A 26,390-nucleotide genomic window follows, 5' to 3' on the forward strand; every position below is an offset into this window, starting at 1 on the left:
AAATGTAAAACCGACATCCGGATTCAAAAATATTCAGAAATGAAGTCTTTGACGTTCTCCGTTTTCTTTACGCAAATCTGCCTGACCATATTCGTAAATAGTTCTAAGCTTATGCCGTCTAAAAAAAAAAAAAACAAAAATTAATATTATACATTGTTAGAACCTCATCACAAGAATATCACCCCAGAGTGGTCGAGTGGGCAGAACCAAGCTGATACTGTGCCTATCCTTAAAGGTATATGAGTTAGTGTGGCTGGTTTGTAGTGGTCTAAGTGGCAACCATTTTGTTACAATATCTTTTTATTGTTTCTTTTATTGATTTACAAGAATAATTATTTAATTTGGACCACTATTTCTTGAACGCAACACAAAATGGCAAAATGATGCTGTTCGTTTCTTTGTACATAAGGCGCTGAAGGTAGTCTATTTGAAGAGAACAAAGTTGTCTATCTTGTAGCCGTTAAGACATCTCCAACACATATTGGTCGAGAGCCGAAGGCGGCAACAGCATTCAAATATATATTATGATATATTTTATTCTTACTCATAGTAATGCAACAAAATTGTATGAATGTTATTTTACATAAAAAAAATATACCACCGTGGTTTCAATTAAAATTTGTACAATAAACACACTTGCTAAGCAAAACATGTGGTCTGCAGTTGTGAATTCAGCTATAAGAAATCCGGTGGAATTAATTCTAAAATATTCATATTTTGGAAAACAATATTTCTTTCGGTCGATAACCGGTATTAAATAATTAATAATTTGAAAGTTATTTCAGTATGACACAAGTCCAACTCCAGCAAACAGAGCTTGGACTAAAATTCATTCATCTTAAAATAGAAAACTTATTTATTTTAGGTTAGTGTTGCCAACCTAACCTAACCAGAGCAAGACCTTCGCATGATACACATATAGAAGGCTCTACTTTGTCTCAATACAATAGGTTCTTGCTTGGAACACCTTTTCTTAATAATTACCAACTCATTATAATAGTTTTATTTTTGTACTTGATGTTAAAATTTCTAGACCTTAATCGTTTTTTGGATGTCTAAAGTACATCAACGGTACTTTTCCATAGTTTATAATTTTTGAAAATCGCCCCATTCGTTTTTGGTTGCACTACAAGAAAAAATTCAAATCCAAAAACATCAAAATGTAACAAGTTTTGTTGCCTACAGTGTGCGCCTTATATATATATATATATATTTATCATCTTTTTACTGGCTATGTTCTTACTTTCTACTTATATGTAATGATGTACAACAAAAGAATAGAGAGGTAAGACCACTGACCAACATAAAAAACCAAAAACTTAAGATTCATCGTTAACGATCGCAATATGTATAATATTTTTAGAATATCAATTACAATATAACATTGAGATCTTTACAATTTCACAATTAAACTGATACATTGGCGTTTTTAAAATAATATACCGACTTTATTCAATTATTTAAATATTTTTATTAACGTATATTCTTAGAATCACAGAACGTGTATTAAACTATTTTTGAGCTTTTTTTCTTTGACTTTTGCTTGTTGATTTCCATTTGTTTCTGTAACGTTTCACTGTGGTCGATAAAATAATCACGGCACAAGACTATGTTTTTGTATATTTCATCTAAATTAATTCAATATAAAAAAATATGAGTTTCCGTTGATTTTTGTGTCTAAAACTAAAACATTATATTCATAATATACTTACCACTGTAGAATGTATGACATTTTCCTGATCCGCCGATTTCCTCAGGTAATAACTCTTTTGGTACGTAGTTGAATATGTTTTGCGAACCGACCGAATGGAATTTCAGCTGGAAACAAATATTTATTCAGCCGATTTCACTATCATTTGTTAAGTATTTAACTTAGTGTTAATTATATTTAATAATTAGTTAGTGAAAATTGGGTTTCGTCGAGATTTGATAGCCTTAACACGTTGTCTAAACGATTGTTAAGTTAACTACCCGAAATCAGCTTGTTCAAAAGTTAATCAACATGTTAAAATGTTTATATTATTATAGTTTTAGAAATTGTTTCATAATTTTTGTTGACTGAGTATACTAATTATATATAACAATGAATTAAAAATTAGTTAAGAAATTTCTTTAAATTGAGTGTCTAGAGAACAATAGAAATGACAACTTTAATAACCCTTTATTAGGTAAGCGGAAGTTATTTTATGTAGATTAGGTAAAAAGGAATGGTACAGACTTGCATTATAGGTTCAAATATCATAGTTTATTGTATTTTATAATTTAGATATTATTATCATGTCTTGCCTGTCCTGGGTATAACAACGGAAATAATTCTTATCACTACCTACTTTTTTTTAGGCCTCCAAAATAGAAAAAAATTATTTTAATGACCTTGATGACAAAATATTTTTTAAAAAGATACAGAATATCTAAACAATGTGTTAAACAATTGTATATAAATTATTTATATAAGCCGAAACGTTAAAAGAAAGTAAAATAAAATGTCAAATAATAACAAACTGACAAATTAAATAATACAATCACTTATCAGTTATCACATATCTTATTAACCAATGAGAACGTTGGAATCGAGGTTGCCACTTTGGTAACCCAACTAACGTTTTGTTAACTCAACAAATATAATTTAACAATAATAATTTTATGGTGAAACTTATTTCATTTAACCAGATGTTAAATTTAAATGAACTGTTAACTAACATTGTGTTAAGAGTGTATTTAATAAATAGACCCCATTAGTTTTTATCTTATCGTTTGTCAAGTTTATTGGAAAAACTGTAGTTACCAACATAAGATAAAATGTATGATAAAACGAATTATCCTACTTTTGAACACTACTAAAATGGAAAATATTGGCTTTATTGGCTAATAACTACAATTTTTGTCCCCTCCAGTATATTGTTCTAATAATACTATAAGTGAAAGCATACCTTGTTCATTAGAGGTTTATCGATGAACGGCGATACCATTTTTATCAACTTTTTCATAGCGCTTCCGGTGTTTACAAAGTGAACAGCTTTTAAACGAAGCGGCAATCCTCCCTAAAAAAAAGATAAAAATGTTATTAGCAAGAAAATATACTGAAATTGGTCACGTTATAAGAAGTGACACTTAAAAGTACAAGACAGATTTTCAAAAAAATAAAAACTGTTTGCAACAAATGCCACATAAATTATTGAATTAGACTCTTTTTTTTTTTTGTTATTTATTAATCCAAATAATTTATAATTGTAATTATTATAAATTTATCATCTTTCAAACGTCGACATTTATATTACTATGGTAAATTGACCGAGGAATGCACAATACATTATTACCCCTTCGCTGCATGTAAGTGCATATAATATGCATTAGGTTGTTTGTATTGTTATCATTTATTGGTTATGGTTAATATTTATTAACAGTTGCGTTGACTATTAAATACTGTTTTCGTTATAGACTTACTTGAATGAATTTTATCAATTTAGTGAGTATGCCCAAAGGAATTTTAACAACGTGACGCCATTGCAACCCGTCGCAGTTGATCACCACAATTAGATCATCGAAAGTCCCATAGCACAACAGTACATATTCCATCCACATAACAACTATTTTGACGGACGGAAAGAACTCATAATTCTCTGGATCGTTGTCTTTGAACTGCATGTACAAATACCGTACATCACTGCCGGTTTTGTCGTATGTCAAATCTCCTAAACTCCTAAAATTAAAAAAAAAAAAACGACAAATCATAACACAATAGTACATACGAATTACATTGAGTTAAACCGTATAAATTATCATTTATAAATTATTGTTCTTGAAGTTAAATAATTGTTGGGAAATAATTTGATAAAACAGTTGTGACATTCCATCGGTCAAAAGTCGTTCTCTCCCAATAGTTGCACTATAAGTGCTAGTTAATATGCATCTTGCTTTGTTTAGGCTTTAATTAGGCGTACAACGCCGTCTTAACGCAAATCTTGAGTGTTATTAGACTATTTCATAACATAAAAAAAAAAATTGCATTGAACCGTTTAATAGTGATTTTTATCACATTTCCATTCGGTATCTGCCTTGACCTCACTTTGCCGAATGCCGACTGTAACGGCTGTGCTAATTTTAATGTTTTACATTTGGTAATATGTTTCAAATGGCCATAACCAGTATGTTCGACGGGTGTACACTTTTACTTTGACAAATTAACGGACAACATAAACGTCACACTGGTTAATGAGATTAAATACACTCTATTCGTGTCTACATTAAAAACACAAGTTGTGCATTCATTTTTATTTTATTAGATAAATCTAGAGAGCAAAAAAAAAAAAAAAAACGTTAGCTGTTGTATCATAGTATTAAATATTATCACATGCTTAACCACATATTACAAAAGTGGTTCTAGTCAACCATACGAGGGTGTGCATTTAAAAAAATTCATTGATGTATACAAATTGCCTTAAATTATGTTATTAATTAAAATTCTATTATAATTACACGCAGTCATTGTTCTTGATCATATCAGGTGTGGTCGGATCCAAATGGCAAAATATTTCTGGCACATCGTAGTAATTTTTGTAAGTTTTCACAATGGTCGTTTTGGCCAATTCCAAATCGAAGTAACTACTGTGAAGGAACGCGACAATCTTTTTATCTAAAACCAACACAACACGGGTCAAGCAATAATAATTATAAATATTTATACTATTATAATAATAATTAGTCCCTTGAGTATGGAAAAGGCTTTGAAAATTAAAAACAAATTACAAAATACCTAATCGTTCTATGTATGTGTATTGCCCTATTCTCTTATTCCAGTTTAAATAATAAGAATATATTTATATTAAACAATAATTAATACTAAAATAGTAACAAAATTTATAAAAATAAAATAATTCTTTCCATATTCAACAGATCGTCTACATTATCAATTAGTTTTTGTAATTTGTTTTAAGTTTAGTTTTTATTGTATTTTTTCGAAAAATTACAAACAACTATTAAATTTAGTTATCGAAAACCAAAAAAACGTCCAAAGCATTAAAACTGAATAAACTATGGAATTGAATAGTAAATTGAAAAAATACCATAGACATCAATACTATTTGGTTAGTTGTTTTTATGATTAAAATGATTTATAAGTTTTGTCTGTCAATAGCAAAATGCGATTTTATGTAAGTATTAACTTCCATATTGGCAAGAATAGCCAATGAAAGTACCTCAAATATATAATGCCTATATTTTAAACATAGTATGCTTTCAATAAACATGACCAAAGATAATATATATATATATGAAATTTTAGACATGGGATTGTACAGGGAATTGTAAAAAAAAAATTACCCGAAATAAGTGGCAGTTTTTTTTCTTTGGCCAAACATTCTCTTAACTTTTGAACATCTTCCAACTCGAGTTGCGGGTATTTTTCTTGTTCCTTAATGAAATATTCTTCAAAGTCAGTCGAAACGGCGTACATGGTGTAGTTCTGTCAATGTGCACTAGACGATAATATTTTCATTAATTACGGCGATCGGCATTGAAGACGTTTTTTATCTTCTCAATGCAATCCTAACACGAAGATTATTAATTTTTTTTCTCGTACCACAAACGGTCAATTTCCAGTTCAAACACAACTGTGCGCGTGTTCGAACGGCCGTCCGTCAATGGATACTAGTCCGTCTTGGTTGACACTAACCGTGCATGTATTTTAATGGGCCAGTGTCAACATCACAACATGTAACGAAACGAGATTTGGAACAATGTCGAAACGTGCACATGCATCTTCCAATAGACATTATTAAGAGCGTGGTGTAGAAATTTACAAGTATAATTACCGCCCACTAATGTATAATAATATAATAATTATTTGTGGTTCGAAGGAAAAACAAATTATCTCTGTATATTGTATTTGATTGTTAGAACGACCATATTACACAGGGTGATCGCTTTAACGTGCACCACTCAATATTTCACTGGGTTTAATAAAAAATAACCATTTGATTTTTCATTGTGTTTTTATGTAATGCAATTTTCAGGTTTCCACAGATTTATTTTGTTTTTACCACTGTCCAAAAAAATTATATGTCTTATTAAACCTTATGAGAACAGTAGTCGGTTTCACCAACTATTGTTAAATACACTCTTAACACAATGTCAGTTAACGGCTCATTTAAATTTAACATTTGGTTAAATGAAACAAGTTTCACCACAACATTATTGTTGTTAAATTCTATTCGTTTAGTTAACAAAACGTTAGTTGGGTTACCAAAGCGGTTACCTCAATTCCAACGTTCTCATTGGTTAATAAAACACGTGATAACTGATAAGTGATTGTATTATTTAATTTGTCAGTTTGTTATTATTTGACATTTTATTTTACTTTCTTTTAACGTTTCGGCTTATATAAATAATTTATATACAATTGTTTAACACATTGTTTAGACATTCTGTATCTTTCTAAAAAATATTTTGTCATCAAGGTCATTAAAATAATTTTTTTCTATTTTGGAGGCCTAAAAAAAAGTAGGTAGTGATAAGAATTATTTCCGTTGTTATACCCAGGACAGGCAAGACATGACAATAATATCTAAATTATAAAATACAATAAACTATGAATCTGTAATGCAAGTCTGTGTTAAGGCTAACAAATCTCGATGAAACCCAATTTTCACTAACTAATTGTTAAATATAATTAACAATAAGTTAAATTCTTAACAAATATTGGTGAAATCGGCTGATTGAGTGGTTCACGGTAAAACCATCACCCTGTATTAGGGTATTTAATCCAAAAAAATATTGTTTTTTTTTTTTATAAAAATGTTGGTTATTTTAAATGTGTTTAATGGTATAGGTACTCGGTAAACATCGGTAAATTTATAATTATTATGACTGATTTCAAAAGTAAGATACAGGTGAGAAGATAGTAACTATTGTAGTATTAATAAAATAGAATCCTTTAGAACCCAGCGACGAAAGCAAACATTTTGGTTTAATACATCAGTAATAAAAAATGAATATTATTAATTAAACCCAATGAGCTATTGAGCGGTTAACGACAAAATGATCACTCTGTATTTATATGATGTATACAGTGTATATTGTATTGTAACTGGTTTTGCAATCAATTTTTTTTATTAGTTATACAAATTTTAATATGTAGACGAGGACAGCTGTTGGGCAGTCGTTATAGAATATAATAAATGGAGTTCACCGTTTTTTAATAAACGATAGAAAATAGGTACTTACTTTAAACGAATTGCACAAAACTTGATACCTAGCAATTATTATTATTATTGTTATTAGCAAAATATCGTTTTCGTTTTAACAAATTTAGCAAGACAAAAACATCTTTATTTTACATCAGTTCATAAATATTAGAAGGCTAATGTAATACTTATATTTCTGTTTATTTATTTATTTATTTTAAGTATATACGCCAATCGGCTGTTTTAAGTTACATAGTTGACAAAATAATTAAACAAATATAAATAGACATAACATAAAGATAATAATAATACAAATTTCTAGTTAATTATTCTACAACAAACATTGAGCATGATTAATTTTGTTATTACATTTAATGGGCTATACAACATATAGCATAATGAATATTAGATAAACTAAAATATTCAAACTGACCCAATTCGAATCTTTTTACTATTTTATTATTAACTGTAATCTGTAATCTTTAATATTCACTGTAAACCGCAATAATAATGTGACATGTTGCAGACCGAAAAATCAAAATTACCATGGAAAATTAAATATTGATATAAACACAATTTCTGTATGTATTGTGTGAAATTTAATTATAAAAATAACAGTGTTAACATTCCCTTCTTACAACAATTAAGTAGATAAACAATTATTTGTACAGTTAAAGCATTTTATTATTTTAATTGCTTTTTCAACGAGTCATTTTGCTGAATAAACCATTCACGGCAATAGTGTAAGTTTTTATACATCAGTTCTAGAAAAGAAAAAAAAAAGTAAAGTACATGACAAATTCAGTTTTTCTTTTTTTTTCTCATTAAACAACTTACCGTTTAAGTCAACGTGTGATTTCGCTTGTCCTCCGGCTTCTTTCGGGAAAATAGATTTTGGTACAAATGTGAAAATGTCATCAGAACCGACCGCATGTAATTTTATCTAAAAAAAAAAAATTAGTGTGCATTACTTTTCATATCATACATCATCGAATAACATTAATTGACTACACTTTTTTTTGTCTGGACTATCTCTTTACAATAATAACTGCATCAATTACAATCATTTAAATAATAATTTATTTTATTTGTGCAGTATGGTTCACTAGACACTAGACAGTTCAAAGGTGTATTCCCCCATCTGGTATAGTATATTATAATTATTTAATTTACTGTCCGGAATAATCCGGCAACGATTTATATTAATACAAAATGACCGACCGAATGTTGAATTTAATTAAAGTATTTTAAAAATAACATAGTTATGTAATAGCCCCCCAAAAAAAAAAAAAACAAACAAAGAAATTTGATTTATGTATAAGACTATAATATATAACGCAGTCACAGAGGTATACATATTATATTAATGGGTCGTTAGTAAATTATTATTTTTATTGTAATTATTTTAATAGTGTTGTTTTCTAGAGTAACTAAAAATGACCTTAAATTTCATACAAATCAAGAAAAAAAAAAATGAATAAATAGGCCAATTGAAAACTAGTTTACTTGGAATAATTATGTTGATACTTCATAATAATAATTTTATTTATAAAAAATTGAAATAATAAAAAGCCAGCACGGTGGGGACGACAAGGTCACAGTTGTACAGGAATATATTATTTTATTGTAACTAAAAGTGATAAAATCAGAGTTAAATAATCGACGCGCACCTGTGGATAGTTTACTCAAACCAGTATACAGTCCAAACCAAGCACAGCAAGAAAGTATTGTACCTAAGTGAGTGTTCACAGATGAGAAAATGACTAACGATCAATATTATGCGCTTGAAAAATTAATATTTTATACGTTATAGTGGATTCGATTAGGCCTGATCTTCTATCCACAAACATATATTACCATAGTTACCCATTATATTTTGTAACGACCAATATAATGAAAATGTTTTCATCACCTGTTTACTGTTGATTCGCTCACACAAAGCAACCTGGAAATTGAATACTGTCAATGTGTAATTTCCCTCTTTTTTGGGTGTTTTCCAAATACCTAACTTAAACGTTAATGTCCAGTAGATAAATATAAAAATACATTTTTTTCTTAAGTACATAAGTAATCTTTTTAAAAAAAAAGCATTGATTTCTAGTCCCAATGGTTTCTTAAGGAAAACGAATCACCTATGACCTACCCTGCCACTCTCATATGCTCCGTCCACTCTGTGATGGCTTTTTATAGTATATATATTTTTTTATTAAACGATTATATTTTGTAGTTGTAAATTTCTTGTCTATACTATTGTTATGAATAACTTGGTTACTTACCTAATGAGGTACTTAACTACTTTAATGATTGAATTCATTAAAATCCCCATTACATTTTATTCTAATGTTGTCTATATTATAAACTAAGAAAGTCACAACTCAATAATTTCAATAACCTTACTTTCTCTTTTAAATCCTCGCTAATAAATGGCGAGAGAAGTTTATACAGCATCTGAAATGCACTTCCAGCGTTCATGAAATGAATTTCTTGTAATCTTAACGGAATCCCTTCCTAAAAAAAAAAAAAAAAACAAACAATCTCCTTTATTATTCGTTGTACGAGTAATAGCTTTGGTGATCTACAAAAATAAAATAAAATATTATATTTAAAAATAATAATATATTTGATTAGTAAATTGAAAATTCATAATAAATTTCAAAAAAAAATTTCTTTTATTAGTTTAATTATTTAATTGTTACCAGATTATCAGGAAATAGTTGAAAATACTTTATATTTAAGTAGCTGGTACGAACTTGTAAAAATTCTATGAATCTTTTGGCTGTAGATAAAGAGACTTTTAATACGTGACGCCAATGCAAGCCAACGCAATTAAATATAACAACAAGTCCATCAAATGTACCATTGCACAATAGTATATATTCTAGTTGCATGACCAATGCCTTTAATAAGGATGTAAACTCAAACTTCCGTGGATCAACATCTTGAAGTTGAAGATAGATGTAACGTACTCCGCTACCAGTTTTGTCATGAGTCAAATCACAAACGCTTCTAAAAAATAAGTATTGTTACTTTCTATGAAGTCAGCGTAATAGGTTGTATTTATTGGCATTGCATAAATATTTTAAATAAAAAAAGGGGTTTCAAGAGAAACCGAGACATAGCCAAAGTTACTGCTGGCGGGACACTCCTGATAGATTTCAATATTATCTGCGACATACAGTTTTGTAAAGGGATAAAAGGAAGATACATAATAGACGTACAGCCGGTTTCACCAAACATTTGTTAAGAATTTAACTTGTTGTTAATTATATTTAACAAATAGTTAGTGAAAATTGGGTTTCATATTAAATTACATTGTTACAGTTCAAAAATTGTTTTATAATTTTTGTTGACTGAGTATACTAGTAATAAATAATAATAATCTACTCATTTGATGAGGAACTCCTTTATATTGAGTATTGAGAGAACAATAGAAAAGACAACTTCGATAACCCATTATTAGGTAAGCAGAAGTTATTTTATGTAGGTAGATTAGGAAAAAAGGAACGGCACAAACTTGAATTATAGGTTCAAATATCATCATTTATTGTATTTTGTAATTAAGATAATATTATTATATCTTGCCTGTCTTGAATATAACAATAGAAATAATTCGTTTAATAACCTTGATGACAAACTATTTTTTAGTAAGATACAGAATATTCAAACAATGTGTTAAACAATTGTATATAAATTATTTATATAAACCGAAACGTTAAAAGAAAGTAAAATAAAATGTCGAATAATAACAAACTGACAAATTAAATAATACAATCACTTATCAGTTATCACATATTTTAATAACCAATGAGAACGTTGGAATCGAGGTAACCGCTTTGGTAACCCAACTAACGTTTTGTTAACCTAACAAATATAATTTAACAATAATAATGTTATGGTGAAACTTATTGCATTTAACCAGATGTTAAATTTAAATGAGCCGTTAACTGACATTGTGTTAAGAGTGTATTTAACAAAAGTTGGTAAAACCGACCGATTGATAATTAAATCCGGACAATCTTGGATTTATTTTCTTGTACCTGGCCATCTTAGCCTTCTCTGACCTACCCGCCATTTTATTATTAAAACATTGGTGTATACAAACAAATGAATAAAATATGCGCAATGATTACATTTATTTGTAAAATTTGAGTTTATTTTTCATTGTGATTAATTTTAAGATACTATTTCTGCATAATTCAAAATACATGTACAATTAATTATCAATTACCATGCATTTTAGCAAAAGTCCATAAATGCTATTAAGAATTCTACATATATTATTGTAATGATAAGAATAAAATTATTTAAACATATAACATACGCTAATTTATGAAATGTTTGCATTGATTTAGACATTGGGTCCTGCTCAGCGAATACGTGTGAGAGTTCTAAGTAACTCTTTCGACAGTAAATGGCTGTTTTTCGAGCAAAATCCAAATCGAAAAAACAGCTATGAAGAATAGCAACAAGTTTCTTATCTGAAATAATAAGACATTCAACAGTAAACTCAAAATTATTCATTATATATACATTTAATTAACGTTTCTTAACTATAAATAATACAAGTGTCTATCGGGGTATAGTAATATGATTTATAAAGGGTGTTTCACAATGGTATTACTAATTGAAATATATTCAAAGTAAATTGAGTGTAATATATTACACAATTATAAAAAAAAACAATTTTACTTTATTTTAAAAGTATATACAATATATATATTTATAAAAAATATTGGTTTTTAATATTTTGAAAATTGCAAATTTAATTTATTAAACGAAAATTTGGCTTCCTACTTTTCGAAAAAAGTATATTAATTGATACCAATATCACGAGCTTTTACAAATTAACCGGAAAATCAATAAACATGGTCGAAATTTATTAAAACCACGTTTATCATAAATATTGCCTATACAAAACTCCTTTAAAACAGTCCCTTAATGCACAAATAATTAATTTTCAAATGTATTTAAATAAATATGATATATACCTGTTAAAGGTGATGTTAATTGTTTTTCTGCTGCCAAGCTGTCTTTTAACTTTTCGACGTCATCGAGTTTAAGTTGTTTATATTTTTTTTGTTCACCCTGAAAAAATTCCTCAAACGTAGCAAAAGGTTCGTACATTGTGAAGAAATTCAACGAAAAAAGAACAGTTTAAATAACTTAAGACACAAATTGAAGTATGTTATATTTCGTTAGTGTATGATATATCATTTCAATAAAGGAAACCTAACCCGGTTGTAGATGATTACATAATAAAATTCAGTTCTATGGTTAAATAATTGTTGTGGGAATATAATTTTGAAGGTCAAAATGCTATTTTTAATTATTTTACAATTAGTATATAAATGAATAGATAGAATAGATTAGGTACACTAATAATTAAATTGAAATATAAATTATTATTATACAAAAATTGTAAAAAATATACATTTTTTAATTTATATTAAAGTACTACGATATGACTATCTACCCAATTTGCGGTAAAATTATTAAAAAAAGGTTCTATAAAATATAAAATAAAAAAGCTACCTACTGGATTTTACAATTTTGTCTGATTTCAATCTAAGTCTTCTGAATACATGATACATTATGTTTTTCAATTACAAAATAAAATTATTTTGGATATACATATTATAAATAATATCTAGAGAACACAGTTAAATTATTAAAATAATCTTTTGTTGTTGAACTTATTATATTTCTTAAACATTTTGTTTTTCATACCTAGTGGTTGAATAGAAATCTTAATGCATTATAGTTTGATTTAAACTATACGTGTCATAAGACTAAAAACAAATTATAAATATAAATTATCAGTAAAAATTGATAAAAATGTAATTAATTAAACTTACCTATATTTTTCGATGACATGTCATGATTAAACACTAGTGATAAGAGAATAGAGATAAGAGACAACGGATTATGTATCCTGATAAGAGCGAGTTGGTGAGAGATTAGTTCAGTAAAGTTAAATTTGGACTGAATAGAATATGTTATGAATAGGTAAGGATAAATGAGAAGCATATTAAATAGATTAGAAAGGAGAGGAAAGAAGGGAATGGGAGGACCATTGGATATTTCAGGGAGGGTAGAGGAAAACATATCCATGATTCTAGGATTTGGAACAATGTTGAGACTTGCACACTGCACATGGGTCTTAGATAACATTATAAAGAGAATAGTATAAAAATTTACAAGAATAATTCTGGCCTACTAATGAATACAAACATTATGGATTGAAGGAAGCACAAATATGTTTTGCATATTTTATTTTATTGTTACAACATGCATATATGCAGGGTGATCCTTTTATCATACTCCACTCGAGGGTAAAAACAAAACAATTTTATGGAAAACTGAGAGCACATTATATAAAAACACTATGACAAAAAAAAAATTGTCAATTAATAATGAAACTCAATGAAATATTGAGCGGATGACGATAAAATGATCCTTCTGGATTTTTATGATTTATACAATGTATATATTGTAACTGCTATTGCAATAGCATTTTTTTTATAGTTTTTGGCTTACAATTAGCTAAATTTAATATGTAGACGAGGATAGCTGTTGGGCGGTCGATATAGAATATAATATATGGAGCTCACTTTTTTTTTAATGTACTAAAAAATACTTACATTAAATGAATTGCACAAAACCTAATAGCTATCAGTAATAATTGTCATTAGCAAATCATGATCGTTTATCAAATGTCGCAAGACAAAAGCATCTTTATTTTACATCAGTTCATAAATAAACAGGCTTATTTAATGATAATAATTCTAATTAATTGTTCTAAACACAGTAATGTTCACGGTTACCTTTATTATTACATTTAACATGTTATACAATATAAACCATAATGAATATTAGATAAACATAAATATTCAAACTGACTCAATTCGAATCTTTTTAATATCTTATTATTTTTAATCACTAATCTTTAATCTTCATTGTAGATTGCAATAGTAATATTACATGGAGCAGATTACAAAATCAAAATTAACATGGAAAATTAAATATTTACATAAACACAATTTCTGTATAAATTGTGTGAAATTTAATTGTTTAAATAATAACACCATTACCTTCTTACAACAAATAAGTAGATAAACAATTCGTATAGTTAAAATATTTAATTATTTTAATTGCTTTTTCAACGAGTCATTCTGCTGAATAAACCATTCACGGCAAGAAAATAAGTTTTTATACATCAATTCTAAAAAAAAAAAGTAAAGCTCATTAAAATAACAATTTTTATTTTTTATTTTTTTTTAAACACCTTACCGTTTAATTCAACGTGTGATTTTGCTTGTCCACCGGCTTCTTTCGGCAAAATAGATTTTGGTACAATTGTAAAAATGTCATCAGAACCGACTGCATGTAGTTTTATCTATAAAAAATGGTGTACACAAATTTGTCAAACATAATAAATAGGAAATTACTTGTTAATATTATTGTTATGAATAACTTAGTTACGTTTCTACTGAGACACTTTACAATTTTAATGATTGAATCCATTAATATCCCCATTATATTTTATTCTAATGATGTCTATATTATAAACTATAAAATTCACGACTAAATAATTTCGATAACCTTACTTTCTCTTTTAAATCATCATTAATAAATGGCGAAAGAAGTTTATGCAGCATCATGAATACACTTCCAACGTTCATAAAATGAATTTCTTTTAATCTTAAAGGAAGCCCTTCCTAAAAAAAAAAAAAAAAAACAATGTCCTTTATTATTCGTCATACGAGTAATAGCATTGGTGATTTACAACAATTAAATAAAACATTATATTTTAAAAATAAATAAATATTTGACTAGAAAACTGCAACGAATAATAAATAGAAAAAAATTGTTTCTTTTAAACTGTTTTTAATTATTTGTTACCAGATTACTATGATATGTTAAAAAATACTTAACAGTTAAATAACTCATACATACTTGAAAAAAAGATATAAATCTTTTGGCTGTAGATAAGGGAACTTTTAATACGTGACGCCAATGTATGCCAACACAATTAACTATGACAAGAAATCCATCAAATGTACCATTACATAATAATATATATTCTAGATACATCATCAATGCCTTATATATAGATATTAAATCAAACTTTTCTGGATCAACATCTTGAAATTGAGCATAGAAGAAACGTACTTCTTTACCCGTTTTGTCATGAGTCAAATCACAAACGCTTCTAAAAAATAAGTCACGTTACTTTCTCTTATGTCAGTATAAGGGTTGTAATATTTGCACTGCTTAAATATTTTAAATAAAAACGGTTTTCAAGAGAAACCAAGACTTGGCCTAAGTTACAATTTTTCAAAGGGATAAGAGAAAAATGATACATAATAGATATAGATAATATAATCCGGACAATCTTCGATTTATTTACTTGTACCTGGCCTTCTTAACCTTCTCTGACCTAACTGCCATTTTATGAACCATAATAATTAAATCTAGCTTTACTACCATTTTATTGTAAAACAATTGTTGAATATTATCAAATTAATAAAATATTTGCAGTGTTTACATTTAATTGTATACTTTTAATTTCTTATTATTGTGATTAATTAAAAGATACTATGTCTGCACTTAGTTTCTACACAATACAATTACATGTAAAATTAATTACATGTTAATCAACATGCATATTGTATCAAATGAAGAACAATATGATATTATTTGTACTATTACGGGTTACAATTGAATTTTTAAAAGTCCATAAATGTTTTTAGGAATTTTACATATATTATTGCCATGCCAAGAATAAATGTTATTAATAATATAATTTACATTGTTTTTTGACATGTTTGCATTGATTCCGACATTGGGTCCAGCTCAGCGAAAATGGATGAGAGATCTAGGTAACTCTTACGACAGCATATGGCTGTTTTTCGAGCCAAATCCAAATCGAAAAAACAGCTATGAAGTAACGCAACAAGTTTTTTGTCTGAAACAATAAGACATTTACCAGTAAACATAACATCATTCATCGTTTATTTATTTAATTAACGTTTTATGAACTATAAATAATACAAGCGCCTATCAGGGTATAGTAATATGATTTATAAGGATGTTTTACAATGTTATTACTCATTGTAATATATTCAAATTAAATTGTGTGTAACATATTATATATAAATAAATATACATTTAAAAAAAAAAACAATTTTAATTTATTTTGAAATTATTGTAAAAATTGCAAATTTAATTTATTTAACTACAAGAAACTGAAATTATTAAATGAAAATTTGGATTCCTACATAACATAGTAAAGTAGTCGAAGAATTTGAATCAATTGTCTAAGTTAAAATTGGACCGTCCTAATTAGTTGAAATTTTGTCTAGCTCTTTGGTCTAAAATAAGCCAAATGTCTTTTACTCATAGAAAAACTGATACCAATATTAAGAAGCTTACACAAATTAACCGGGAAATAATCAAAAAACATGGTCGAAATTGATTAAAACCAAATTTTTCTTAAATATTGCCTATACAAAACTCCTTAAAAAAAGTCAACATGCAATCCCCTTAATGCTCATAAGAAGAATACATTTTCAAATGTATTTAAATAAATATGATTTATACCTGTTAAAGGTGATAATAATTGTTTTTCTGCTGCCAAGCTGTCTTTTAACTTTTCGACGTCATCGAGTTTAAGTTGCTCATATTTGTTTTGTTCACCCTGAAAAAATTCCTCAAACGTAGCAAAAGGTTCGTACATTGTGATGAAATTCAATGAAAAAAGAACAATTCAATCAGTTTAAGAAACAAATTCAAGTATATTATATTTCGTTAGTGTATGATGTATCATTCCAATACAGAAAACCTAACCCGGTTGCGGATGTTTACAATCCGATTGTAATTGTAATTCAGTATTATAATTAAATATTAGTCGTGGGAATATAATTTGGAGGTCAAAATAATATTATTAATTATTTTACAATTAGCATATAAAATAGATGATTGAGTACAATAATAATTAAGTTCAAATATAAATTATTGTTGTGCAAATAACGTAATCAATATATGATTTTTTAAATAATATTTTAAAGTATTACGATTATGATATCTGATTTCAATCTGAGTCTTCTGAATACATGAGACATTATGTTTTTCAATTACAAAATAAGAATTTTTTTGGATACACAAATTATAAACAAAATCTTGGTATAGTTAAATTACTAAAACAGTCTTTTGTTGTTGAACTTATTATATTTCTTAAAAATATTTTTTCATACCTATACTAAACTTACCTATATTTTTCGATAACATTTCATGATAAAATAATAGTAATAAGAGATTAGAGATAAGAGGCAACTGATTATTTCTCCTGATAAGAGCGAGTTGGTGAGAGATAAGTTTAGTAAAGTTAAATTTGGACTTAATGCATAATTTTAGGTTTAGGTAAGGAAGAAGGAGACGCGCATTAAATAGATTAGAAAGGAGAGAAAATAATGGAATGGGAGAACCGTTAGGTAGGTCAAAGAGATCAGGAGAACACAAATAAAAAAAATTGTTTTTATACCTAGTGATTGAATAGAAATCTTAATATATTATAGTTTGATTTAGGTTAAATTCAGGTTAAGTAGAAGGAGAAGACCATTGGATAGGTCAGATAGGATAGGGAAATGATTGACTGATTTGAAACAATGTCAAAACGTGCACATGCGTCTTCGATAGCATTGTTAAGACCATAATATAAAAATTTACAAGTATAATTACGGCAAAAAAATTGAATATATTAAAAAACATTATTTAAATATTTTGGTTTGACGGAAAAACATTTTATATCTGCATATTTTGTTTTATTGTAAGAACAAGCATATACAGGGTTTATAATACACATGTAATTTTATCTACAAACAAATATTGTGCATTACTTTTTACATAACATTATAGAATAACATTAGTTGACTACAATTATTGAAATGGATATGTCTTTTGGCTCAATAAGAATATCTGTGCGTGCATCTCGCCGAACGTTACCGTAGAGGATATTATGTAAGTGTGGAGTGATCTGGCGGTCGATTTGTGAATGTAAGAGCTGATAAATAATTATCAGATAAGGTATGAAAGATAAGAGATAAGATATTAAAGATAAGTGATAAAATATTAGGGATAAAGATTAGGTGCTCCTAATTAAGATATATATATATATATATATATATATATATGTATTATATGTCCTTAAAATAAAATAATAAAATTACCAAAAACAAAATAATAATTAAACATATAAATATGTTTTTAAATTTTATGTTGTATAACGTGGTTGGTTTTGAACAATTTTTCAATTCAAAACTAAGGTTAAATTTGTGGTGTTACTTCAGAAACTCAAGCAACCAATGATTTAATTTATACAGGGTGTTCCAGCATGAAAGGTAAGTAATAGATGTTTGGACATCTGGGACACCCCCAAATAAGCCCCCCGTTTTTATTTTTTCGATAAGTCAAAAATTGAAGGTTTCGACAATTAAGTAAAAAAATAATGACCTAAAAAAACAAAAAATTATTCCATGTTATTCAGTGCATAAAGCTAACCTTAAAAGAGGGGTCACATCATTTTCAGTCCCTTTCGGACCCTAACTCAAAAAATGATAAGAGAAAATTATTAGAGACAGGAAATAAATGATAAGTGATAGAAGATAAATGCTAAGACATAATTGATAAGAGATAGGTGCTAAATGATAAGAGGTTGGAGATAAATAATTAGAAACATGAGATAAGAAATAAATAATAAGGTATAAGTGATAAGAGATAAATGATTAGAGACTAGAGGTAAGAAAAAAATGATAAGAGAAGAGTTAGGGGCTGAAAAGACAAAATGACTTGGCTCATAGTGGAGACAGTTTAGGCCTGAATAATACCGGAACAGTGTCATCCAGATTAAACCAAAAGAAAAACTACACAGTAATAAACTTCAAAATGTAAAATGTATGGTAAGATAGGCTATTAATAATTTGTATAGAAAAACAGGGAAGCGATCAATATACAAGATGATAATCATTATTTTATCAGTTCATAATTCAAAAGGCTTATTTATTTGATACTAATATTTCTAAATAATTGTTTTATAATAAACATTGATCATAATTAACTTTATTATTATATTTAATATATTATATAACATATATCATAATGAATATTAAATAAACTAAAATATTCAAACTGACTCAATTCGAATCTCTATTAAATCGTATTATTTTTAATCTTTAATCTTTAATCTTCATTGTAGATTGCAATAATAATTATACATGAAGCTGATTACAAAATCAAAATTAACATAGAAAATCAAATATTGATATAAACACAATTTCTGTATAAAGTATGTGAAATTTAATTATATAAATAATAACAACATTCCCTTCTTACAACAATTAAGTAGATAAACAATTATTTGTATAGTTAAAAATTTAAATTAGTTGAATTGCTTTTTCAACGAGTCATTCTGCTGAATAAACCACTCGCGGCAATTGAATAAGTTTGTATACATCAATTCTAGAAAAAGAAAGTAAAGCTCATGAAAATTACAATTTTTATTTTTTTTACCAACATACCGTTTAAGTCAATGTGCGATTTTGCTTGTCCTCCAGCTTCTATCGGCAGAATAGATTTTGGTACAGATGTGAAAATGTCATCAGAACCGACTGCATGTAATTTTATCTATAAAAAAATAGTGTGCATTACTTTTTATATTTTATTTGTACAATACGATTCAAATGATAAAATCTGTCAAACATAATAAATAGGAAATTACTTGACAATAGTATTATTGTGAATAACATAGTTACTTTCCTACTGAGATACTTTACTATTTAAATGATTGAATTCATTAAAATTCCCAATTATATTTTATTCTAATGTTAACTATATTGTAATCTATAAGAATCACAACTTAGTAATTTCAATAACCTTACTTGCTCTTTTAAGTGCTCACTAATAAATGGTGTAAGAAGTTTATGCAGCATCAGAAATGCACTTCCAACGTTAATGAAATGAACTTCTTTTAATCTTAACGGAAGGCCTTCCTAAAAAAAACAAACAAGCTACTTGAATTATTCAATATACAAGTAATGGCTTTGCCGATTCACAACAATTAAATGAAACGTTAAATTTTAAAAATAAATAAATATTCATAATAAATAAAGAATAATTGTTTCTTAGGTATTACAATAATTATAATATTATTATTTTAAAACAAAAAGTAACGAGTTTTACTATTTAATTGTTAACATACTATTATGATATGCTAAAAAGTACTTAACAGTTAAATAACTTGTACATACTTGAAAAAATGATATAAATCTTTTGGCTGTAGGTAAGGGAACTTTTAATACGTGACGCCAATGTATGCCAACACAATTAATTATATAAACAACTCCATCAAATGTACCATTACACAATAATATGTATTCTATATACATGACCATTGTTTTTAAAAAGGATGTAAACTCAAACTTCCGTGGATCCAAATCTTGAACCTGAATATAGATGTAACGTACTCCGCTGCCTGTTTTGTCATGAGTCAAATCACAAACGCTCCTAAAAACCAATTCATGTTACTTTCTCATAAGTCAGTTTTTTAGGTTGTATTTATTTGCAATGCTTAAATATTTTAAATAGAAACGGTTTTTTAAGAGAAACCAAGACTTGGCCTAAGTTACAATTTTTCAAAGGGATAAGAGAATGATACATAATAGATATAGATAATATAATCCGGACAATCTTCGATTTATTTACTTGTACCTGGCCTTCTTAACCTTCTCTGACCTAACTGCCATTTTATGAACCATAATAATTAAATCTAGCTTTACTACCATTTTATTGTAAAACAATTGTTGAATATTATCAAATTAATAAAATATTTGCAATGTTTACGTTTAATTGTATACTTTTAATTTCTTATTATTGTGATTAATTAAAATATACTTTGTCTGCACTTAGTTTCTACACAATACAATTACATGTAAAATTAATTATCAATCAACATGCATATTGTATTAAATGAAGAACAATATGATATTTCATGTAGTGTTACGAGTTACAATTAAATTTTTAAAATTCCATAAATGATTTTAGGAATTTTACATATATTATTGTCACGCCAAGAATAAATGTTATTAATAATATAATTTACATTGTTTTTTGACATGTTTGCATTGATTCCGAAATTGGGTCCAGCTCAGCGAATATGTATGAGAGATCTAGGTAACTCTTACGACAGTATATGGCTGTTTTTCGAGCCAAATCCAAATCGAAAAAACAGCTATGAAGTAACGCAACAAGTTTTTTATCTGAAAGAATATTACATCTGACAGTAAACATAACATTAATCATTATTTATTAATTTAATTATTGTGTACATACATTAAATAATAACACAAGCGCTTATCAGGATATACTAATATTATTTATAAAGCGTTTTGTACAATATTATTACTCATTATAATATATTCAAAGTGAATTGTGTGTTATAAGGACGATTTTTAGGTTAGGGTAAAAATTGTAACATTTTATTATACTTATTAAAAATAATAATTAAGATTTTAAGAGTATATTGAGAGTCATTTTAAATGGTTTATTTAAAAAAAAAAAATTAATTAAAAAAATCAAAAAAATGGCGCAAAGTATGTTATTTTATATACCTACTACAAGTGTTGCATAAATTGATAGCTTGTTATTTTTACTTATTGAAATAGTCATCACATTTACCATTATATAAGTTTATACTTTATAGTATATTTATATAGTTATATATACATGTATCAAAAAACATTTTAAATTTATTTTGAAATTCTATATATATATATATAATTATAAATATTTTATGTAACAGAATTAGGGTGTTTATTATGAAAAAATTGCAAATTTTAATTATTTCACTAAAAGAAATTGAAATCATTAGGTGACAATTTGGATTCCTACATAATATAGTAAAGTAGTCGGAAAATTCAAATATATTGTCAAAATTGAAATTAGATCCTCCTAAGTAGCAGAAATTCGGTCTATCTTTTTGGTCTGAAATAAGCCAAAATATCTCTAACTCGTAGAAAAATGTGTTCAAATTAAAATCAATACCTTGTAGCTTTTACAAATTAATCGGAAAATTTATTCACATGAACGAAATTTATTAAAAACCACATTTTACCTAAAATTTGCCTATATAAAACTCCTTAAAAACAGTCCCCTTAATGCACATACGAATAAATAATTTTTATATGTGTTTAAATAAATATGATAAATACCTGTTAAAGGTGATGATAATTTTTTTTCTGCTGCCAAGCTGTCTTTTAACTTTTCAACGTCATCTAGTTTAAGTTGTTTATATTTGTTTTGTTCACCCTGAAAATATTCTTCAAACGTAGCAAAAGGTTCGTACATTGTATTGAAATTCAAATAACTTAAGACACAAATTCGAGTAGGTAAGTTTTTTTTTTTTTTTGTTATATCATTCCAATATGGAAACCTAACCCGGTTGTAGATTCTTTTAAAAAGTTTTATTTAGTTCTATGGTTAAATAATATTTGTGGGAATATAATTTGAAGGTCGAAATGCTAATATGACACACATTTGCAATATATATTAAAAAATAAGCATACATGTAAAAAAAAAATATGAATTAAGACAATAATAATTAAATTTAAGTGTAATAAATTATTATAATATAAGCAATGTAAATAATATATATTTTTTAAATTAATATTAAGGTATTACGTTATGACCATCTAATTGTGTGAAATTTAATTATACAAATAATAAGAACAACATTCCCTTCTTAAAACAAATAAGTAGATAAACAATTTCTATAGTTAACAATTTTAATTATTTGAATTGCTTTTTCAACGAGTCATTCTGCTGAATAAACCACTCGCGGCAATTGAATAAGTTTGTGTACATCAATTCTAGAAAAAGAAAGTAAAGCTCATGAAAATTACAATTTTTATTTTTTTTACCAACATACCGTTTAAGTCAATGTGCGATTTTGCTTGTCCTCCAGCTTCTATCGGCAGAATAGATTTTGGTACAGATGTGAAAATGTCATCAGAACCGACTGCATGTAATTTTATCTATAAAAAAATAGTGTGCATTACTTTTTATATTTTATTTGTACAATACGATTCAAATGATAAAATTTGTCAAACATACTAAATAGGAAATTACTTGTTAATATTATTGTTATGAATAACTTAGTTATGTTTCTACTGAGACACTTTACTATTTGAATGATTGAATTCATTAAAATCCCCATTACATTTTATTCTAATGTTAACTATATTATAAACTATAAAAATCATGACTCATTAATTTCGAAAACCTTACTTGCTCTTTTAAATCCTCACTAATAAATGGTGTAAGAAGTTTATACAGCATCATAAATGAACTTCCAGCGTTAATGAAATGAACTTCTTTCAATCTTAACGGAAGGCCTTCCTAAAAAAACAAATAAGCTACTTGAATTATTCATTATACAAGTAATAGCTTTGCCGATCCACAACAATTAAATAAAACGTTATATTTTAAAATAAAATAAATACTTATAATAAATAAACAAAAATTGTTTCTTAGGTATTACAATAATTACAACGTTATTCTTTTAAAACAAAAAGCAACACATTTTTCTATTTAATAATTGTTAACATATTATTATGATCTACTAAAAATACTTAACAGTTAAATAAATTGTACATACTTGAAAAAAAGATATAAATCTTTTGGCTGTAGATAAGGGAATTTTTAATACGTGACGCCAATGCATGCCAATACAATTAACTATATACACAACTCCATCAAATGTACCATTGCACAATAATATGTATTCTATATACATGACCAATGCCTTTAATAAGGATGTAAACTCAAACTTTCGTGGATCAAAATCTTGAAATTGAATAAAGACGTAACGAACCCCTTTACCTGTTTTGTCATGAGTCAAATCACAAACGCTCCTAAAAAACAATTCATGTTACTTTCTCTTGAGTCAGTTTTTTAGGTTTCGTTTATGTGCAATGATTAAATATTTAAAAAAAACTGTTTTAAGCATGTAATGGGCATGTTAATTGATAATCAATTTTACATGTAATTGTATTGTGTAGTAACTCAGCGCAGACTTAGTATCTTTTAATTGATTACAATAATAAGAAATTGAAATTTACAATTAATTGTAAACGTTTCAAATATTATTGATAATATTTAACAATTTTTTTTAAAAAAAATGATAGTTAAGCTAGATTTAATTATTATGATTTACTCAAGTAGTTAGATTCAATGTTTTCCGTCATCCTGGAGAAGGCTAAGTACATGCAAATAAATCAAGGATTTTTCAAAGGTTTTCCCGATTTTATTATCTATATCTATATTATATATCTTTCATTTATCCCTTTGCAGTAGAAGCAGTAACTTTGCCCATGTTTTGGTTCCTCGTGAAAACATGGCCAAAGTAGTGAATCATAATAACTACATCTAGCCTAACTACCAATTTGTTGTAAAAAAAATGTTCAAATTATCAAATTAATCAAATATTTGCGACGTTTTCATTTAATTGTATACTTTTAATTTTTTATTATTGTGATTAATTAAAATTACTATGTCTGCACTTAGTTTCTACACAATACAATTACATGTAAAATTAATTATCAATCAACATGCATATTGTATCAAATGAAGAACAATATGATATTTCATGTAGTGTTACGAGTTACAATTAAATTTTTAAAATTCCATAAATGATTTTAGGAATTTTACATATATTATTGCCATGCCAAGAATAAATGTTATTAATAATATAATTTACATTGTTTTTTGACATGTTTGCATTGATTCCGAAATCGGGTCCAGCTCAGCGAATATGTATGAGAGATCTAGGTAACTCTTACGACAGTATATGGCTGTTTTTCGAGCCAAATCCAAATCGAAAAAACAGCTATGAAGTAACGCAACAAGTTTTTTATCTGAAAGAATATTACATCTGACAGTAAACATAACATTAATCATTATTTATTCATTTAATTAATGTGTACATACATTAAATAATAACACAAGCGCCTATCAGGATATACTAATATTATTTATAAAGCGTTTTGTACAATATTATTACTCATTATAATATATTCAAAGTGAATTGTGTGTTATAAGGACGATTTTTAGGTTAGGGTAAAAATTGTAACATTTTATTATACTTATTAAAAATAATAATTAAGATTTTAAGAGTATATTGAGAGTCATTTTAAATGGTTTATTTTTTAAAAAAAAATTAATTAAAAAAATCAAAAAAATGGCGCAAAGTATGTAATTTTATATACCTACTACAAGTGTTGTATAATTTGATAGCTTGTTATTTTTACTTATTGTAATAGTCAACACATTTACTATTACATAAACTTATACTTTATAGTATATTATATATAGTTATATACCCATGTATCAAAAAACATTTTAAATTTATTTTGAAATTTTATGTATAAATATATAATTTTAAATATTTTATGTAACAAAATAAGGGTATTTGTTACGAAAAAATTGCAAATTTCAATTATTTCACTAAAAGATATTGAAATCATTAGGTGACAATTTGGATTCCTACATAATATTGTAAAGTAGTCGGAAAATTCAAATATATTGTCAAAATTGAAATTAGATCCTCCTAAGTAGCAGAAATTCGGTCTAGCTTTTTGGTCTGAAATAAGCCAAAATATCTCTAACTCGTAGAAAAATGTGTTCAAATTAAAATCAATACCTTGTAGCTTTTACAAATTAATCGGAAAATTTATTTACATGAACGAAATTTATTAAAAACCACATTTTATCTAAAATTTGCCTATATAAAACTCCTTAAAAACCGCATGCAATCCCCTTAATGCACACAAGAAGAATTAATTTTTAAATGTATTTAAATAAATATCGATAAATACCTGTTAAAGGTGATGACAATTTTTTTTCTGCTGCCAAGCTTTCTTTTAACTTTTCAACGTCACCGAGTTTAAGTTGTTCATATTTTTTTTGTTCACCCTGAAAATATTCTTCAAACGTAGCAAATGGTTCGTACATCGTGTTGAAACTCAAAGAATAATTCAAATAACTTGAAACACAAATTAAAGTAAGTCATATTTCGCCTGTGTATGGTACATCATTCCAGTAAGGAACCCAAATCAGGTGTTGATGATTAAACAAATTTTATTCAGTTCTATTATTATA

The 26,390-nt window shown here is 26.8% G+C and overlaps 4 protein-coding genes across 10 annotated transcripts; all 4 read right to left on the reverse strand.

Annotated features, from left to right (window-relative positions):
* Positions 1-1,319: 1,319 nt before the first annotated feature.
* On the reverse strand, positions 1,320-5,683 carry LOC126845168 (alpha-tocopherol transfer protein-like). 2 transcript variants are annotated; one of them, XM_050583757.1, is made up of 7 exons: positions 5,579-5,683; positions 5,320-5,474; positions 4,477-4,633; positions 3,445-3,700; positions 2,931-3,041; positions 1,713-1,818; positions 1,320-1,628 (listed from the first exon to the last, which is right to left on the reverse strand). In XM_050583757.1, exons 2-7 carry the CDS (start codon positions 5,450-5,452, stop codon positions 1,507-1,509), a joined length of 885 nt encoding a protein of 294 aa, XP_050439714.1. In that variant the 5' UTR covers positions 5,453-5,474; positions 5,579-5,683; the 3' UTR covers positions 1,320-1,506. The 2 variants fall into 2 exon arrangements, with proteins under 2 accessions (XP_050439714.1, XP_050439712.1); XM_050583755.1 differs by having other exon boundaries at positions 5,320-5,673.
* A 1,938-nt stretch (positions 5,684-7,621) lies between these two features.
* Positions 7,622-12,405, reverse strand: LOC126845172 (alpha-tocopherol transfer protein-like). The gene is made up of 6 exons (XM_050583767.1): positions 12,170-12,405; positions 11,503-11,659; positions 9,932-10,187; positions 9,579-9,689; positions 8,019-8,124; positions 7,622-7,945 (listed from the first exon to the last, which is right to left on the reverse strand). The coding sequence occupies exons 1-6, from the start codon at positions 12,303-12,305 to the stop codon at positions 7,866-7,868; spliced, it is 846 nt and encodes a 281-aa protein (XP_050439724.1). The 5' UTR covers positions 12,306-12,405; the 3' UTR covers positions 7,622-7,865.
* Positions 12,406-14,174: 1,769 nt separating this feature from the next.
* LOC126845173 (alpha-tocopherol transfer protein-like) lies at positions 14,175-17,004 on the reverse strand. The gene is made up of 6 exons (XM_050583768.1): positions 16,785-17,004; positions 15,993-16,149; positions 15,138-15,393; positions 14,789-14,899; positions 14,472-14,577; positions 14,175-14,403 (listed from the first exon to the last, which is right to left on the reverse strand). The coding sequence occupies exons 1-6, from the start codon at positions 16,918-16,920 to the stop codon at positions 14,324-14,326; spliced, it is 846 nt and encodes a 281-aa protein (XP_050439725.1). The 5' UTR covers positions 16,921-17,004; the 3' UTR covers positions 14,175-14,323.
* A 2,535-nt stretch (positions 17,005-19,539) lies between these two features.
* LOC126845171 (alpha-tocopherol transfer protein-like) lies at positions 19,540-26,386 on the reverse strand. Of its 6 annotated transcripts, none has more exons than XM_050583763.1 (6): positions 22,445-22,999; positions 21,337-21,493; positions 20,486-20,741; positions 20,117-20,227; positions 19,757-19,862; positions 19,540-19,697 (listed from the first exon to the last, which is right to left on the reverse strand). In XM_050583763.1, exons 1-6 carry the CDS (start codon positions 22,578-22,580, stop codon positions 19,618-19,620), a joined length of 846 nt encoding a protein of 281 aa, XP_050439720.1. In that variant the 5' UTR covers positions 22,581-22,999; the 3' UTR covers positions 19,540-19,617. The 6 variants fall into 6 exon arrangements, with proteins under 6 accessions (XP_050439720.1, XP_050439723.1, XP_050439721.1 ...); XM_050583766.1 differs by lacking the exons at positions 21,337-21,493; positions 22,445-22,999 and adding exons at positions 24,991-25,147; positions 26,108-26,386 and having other exon boundaries at positions 19,541-19,697; XM_050583764.1 differs by lacking the exon at positions 22,445-22,999 and adding an exon at positions 26,108-26,385 and having other exon boundaries at positions 19,541-19,697.
* Between the last annotated feature and the right edge of the window lie 4 nt (positions 26,387-26,390).

This window comes from Adelges cooleyi, unplaced genomic scaffold (assembly GCF_023614345.1).
Source record: "Adelges cooleyi isolate 19-005CV unplaced genomic scaffold, UGA_ACOO_1.1 ACOO_flye_CR_arks_rails_tigmint_CR_PRNA_7, whole genome shotgun sequence".
NCBI lineage: Eukaryota > Metazoa > Arthropoda > Insecta > Hemiptera > Adelgidae > Adelges > Adelges cooleyi.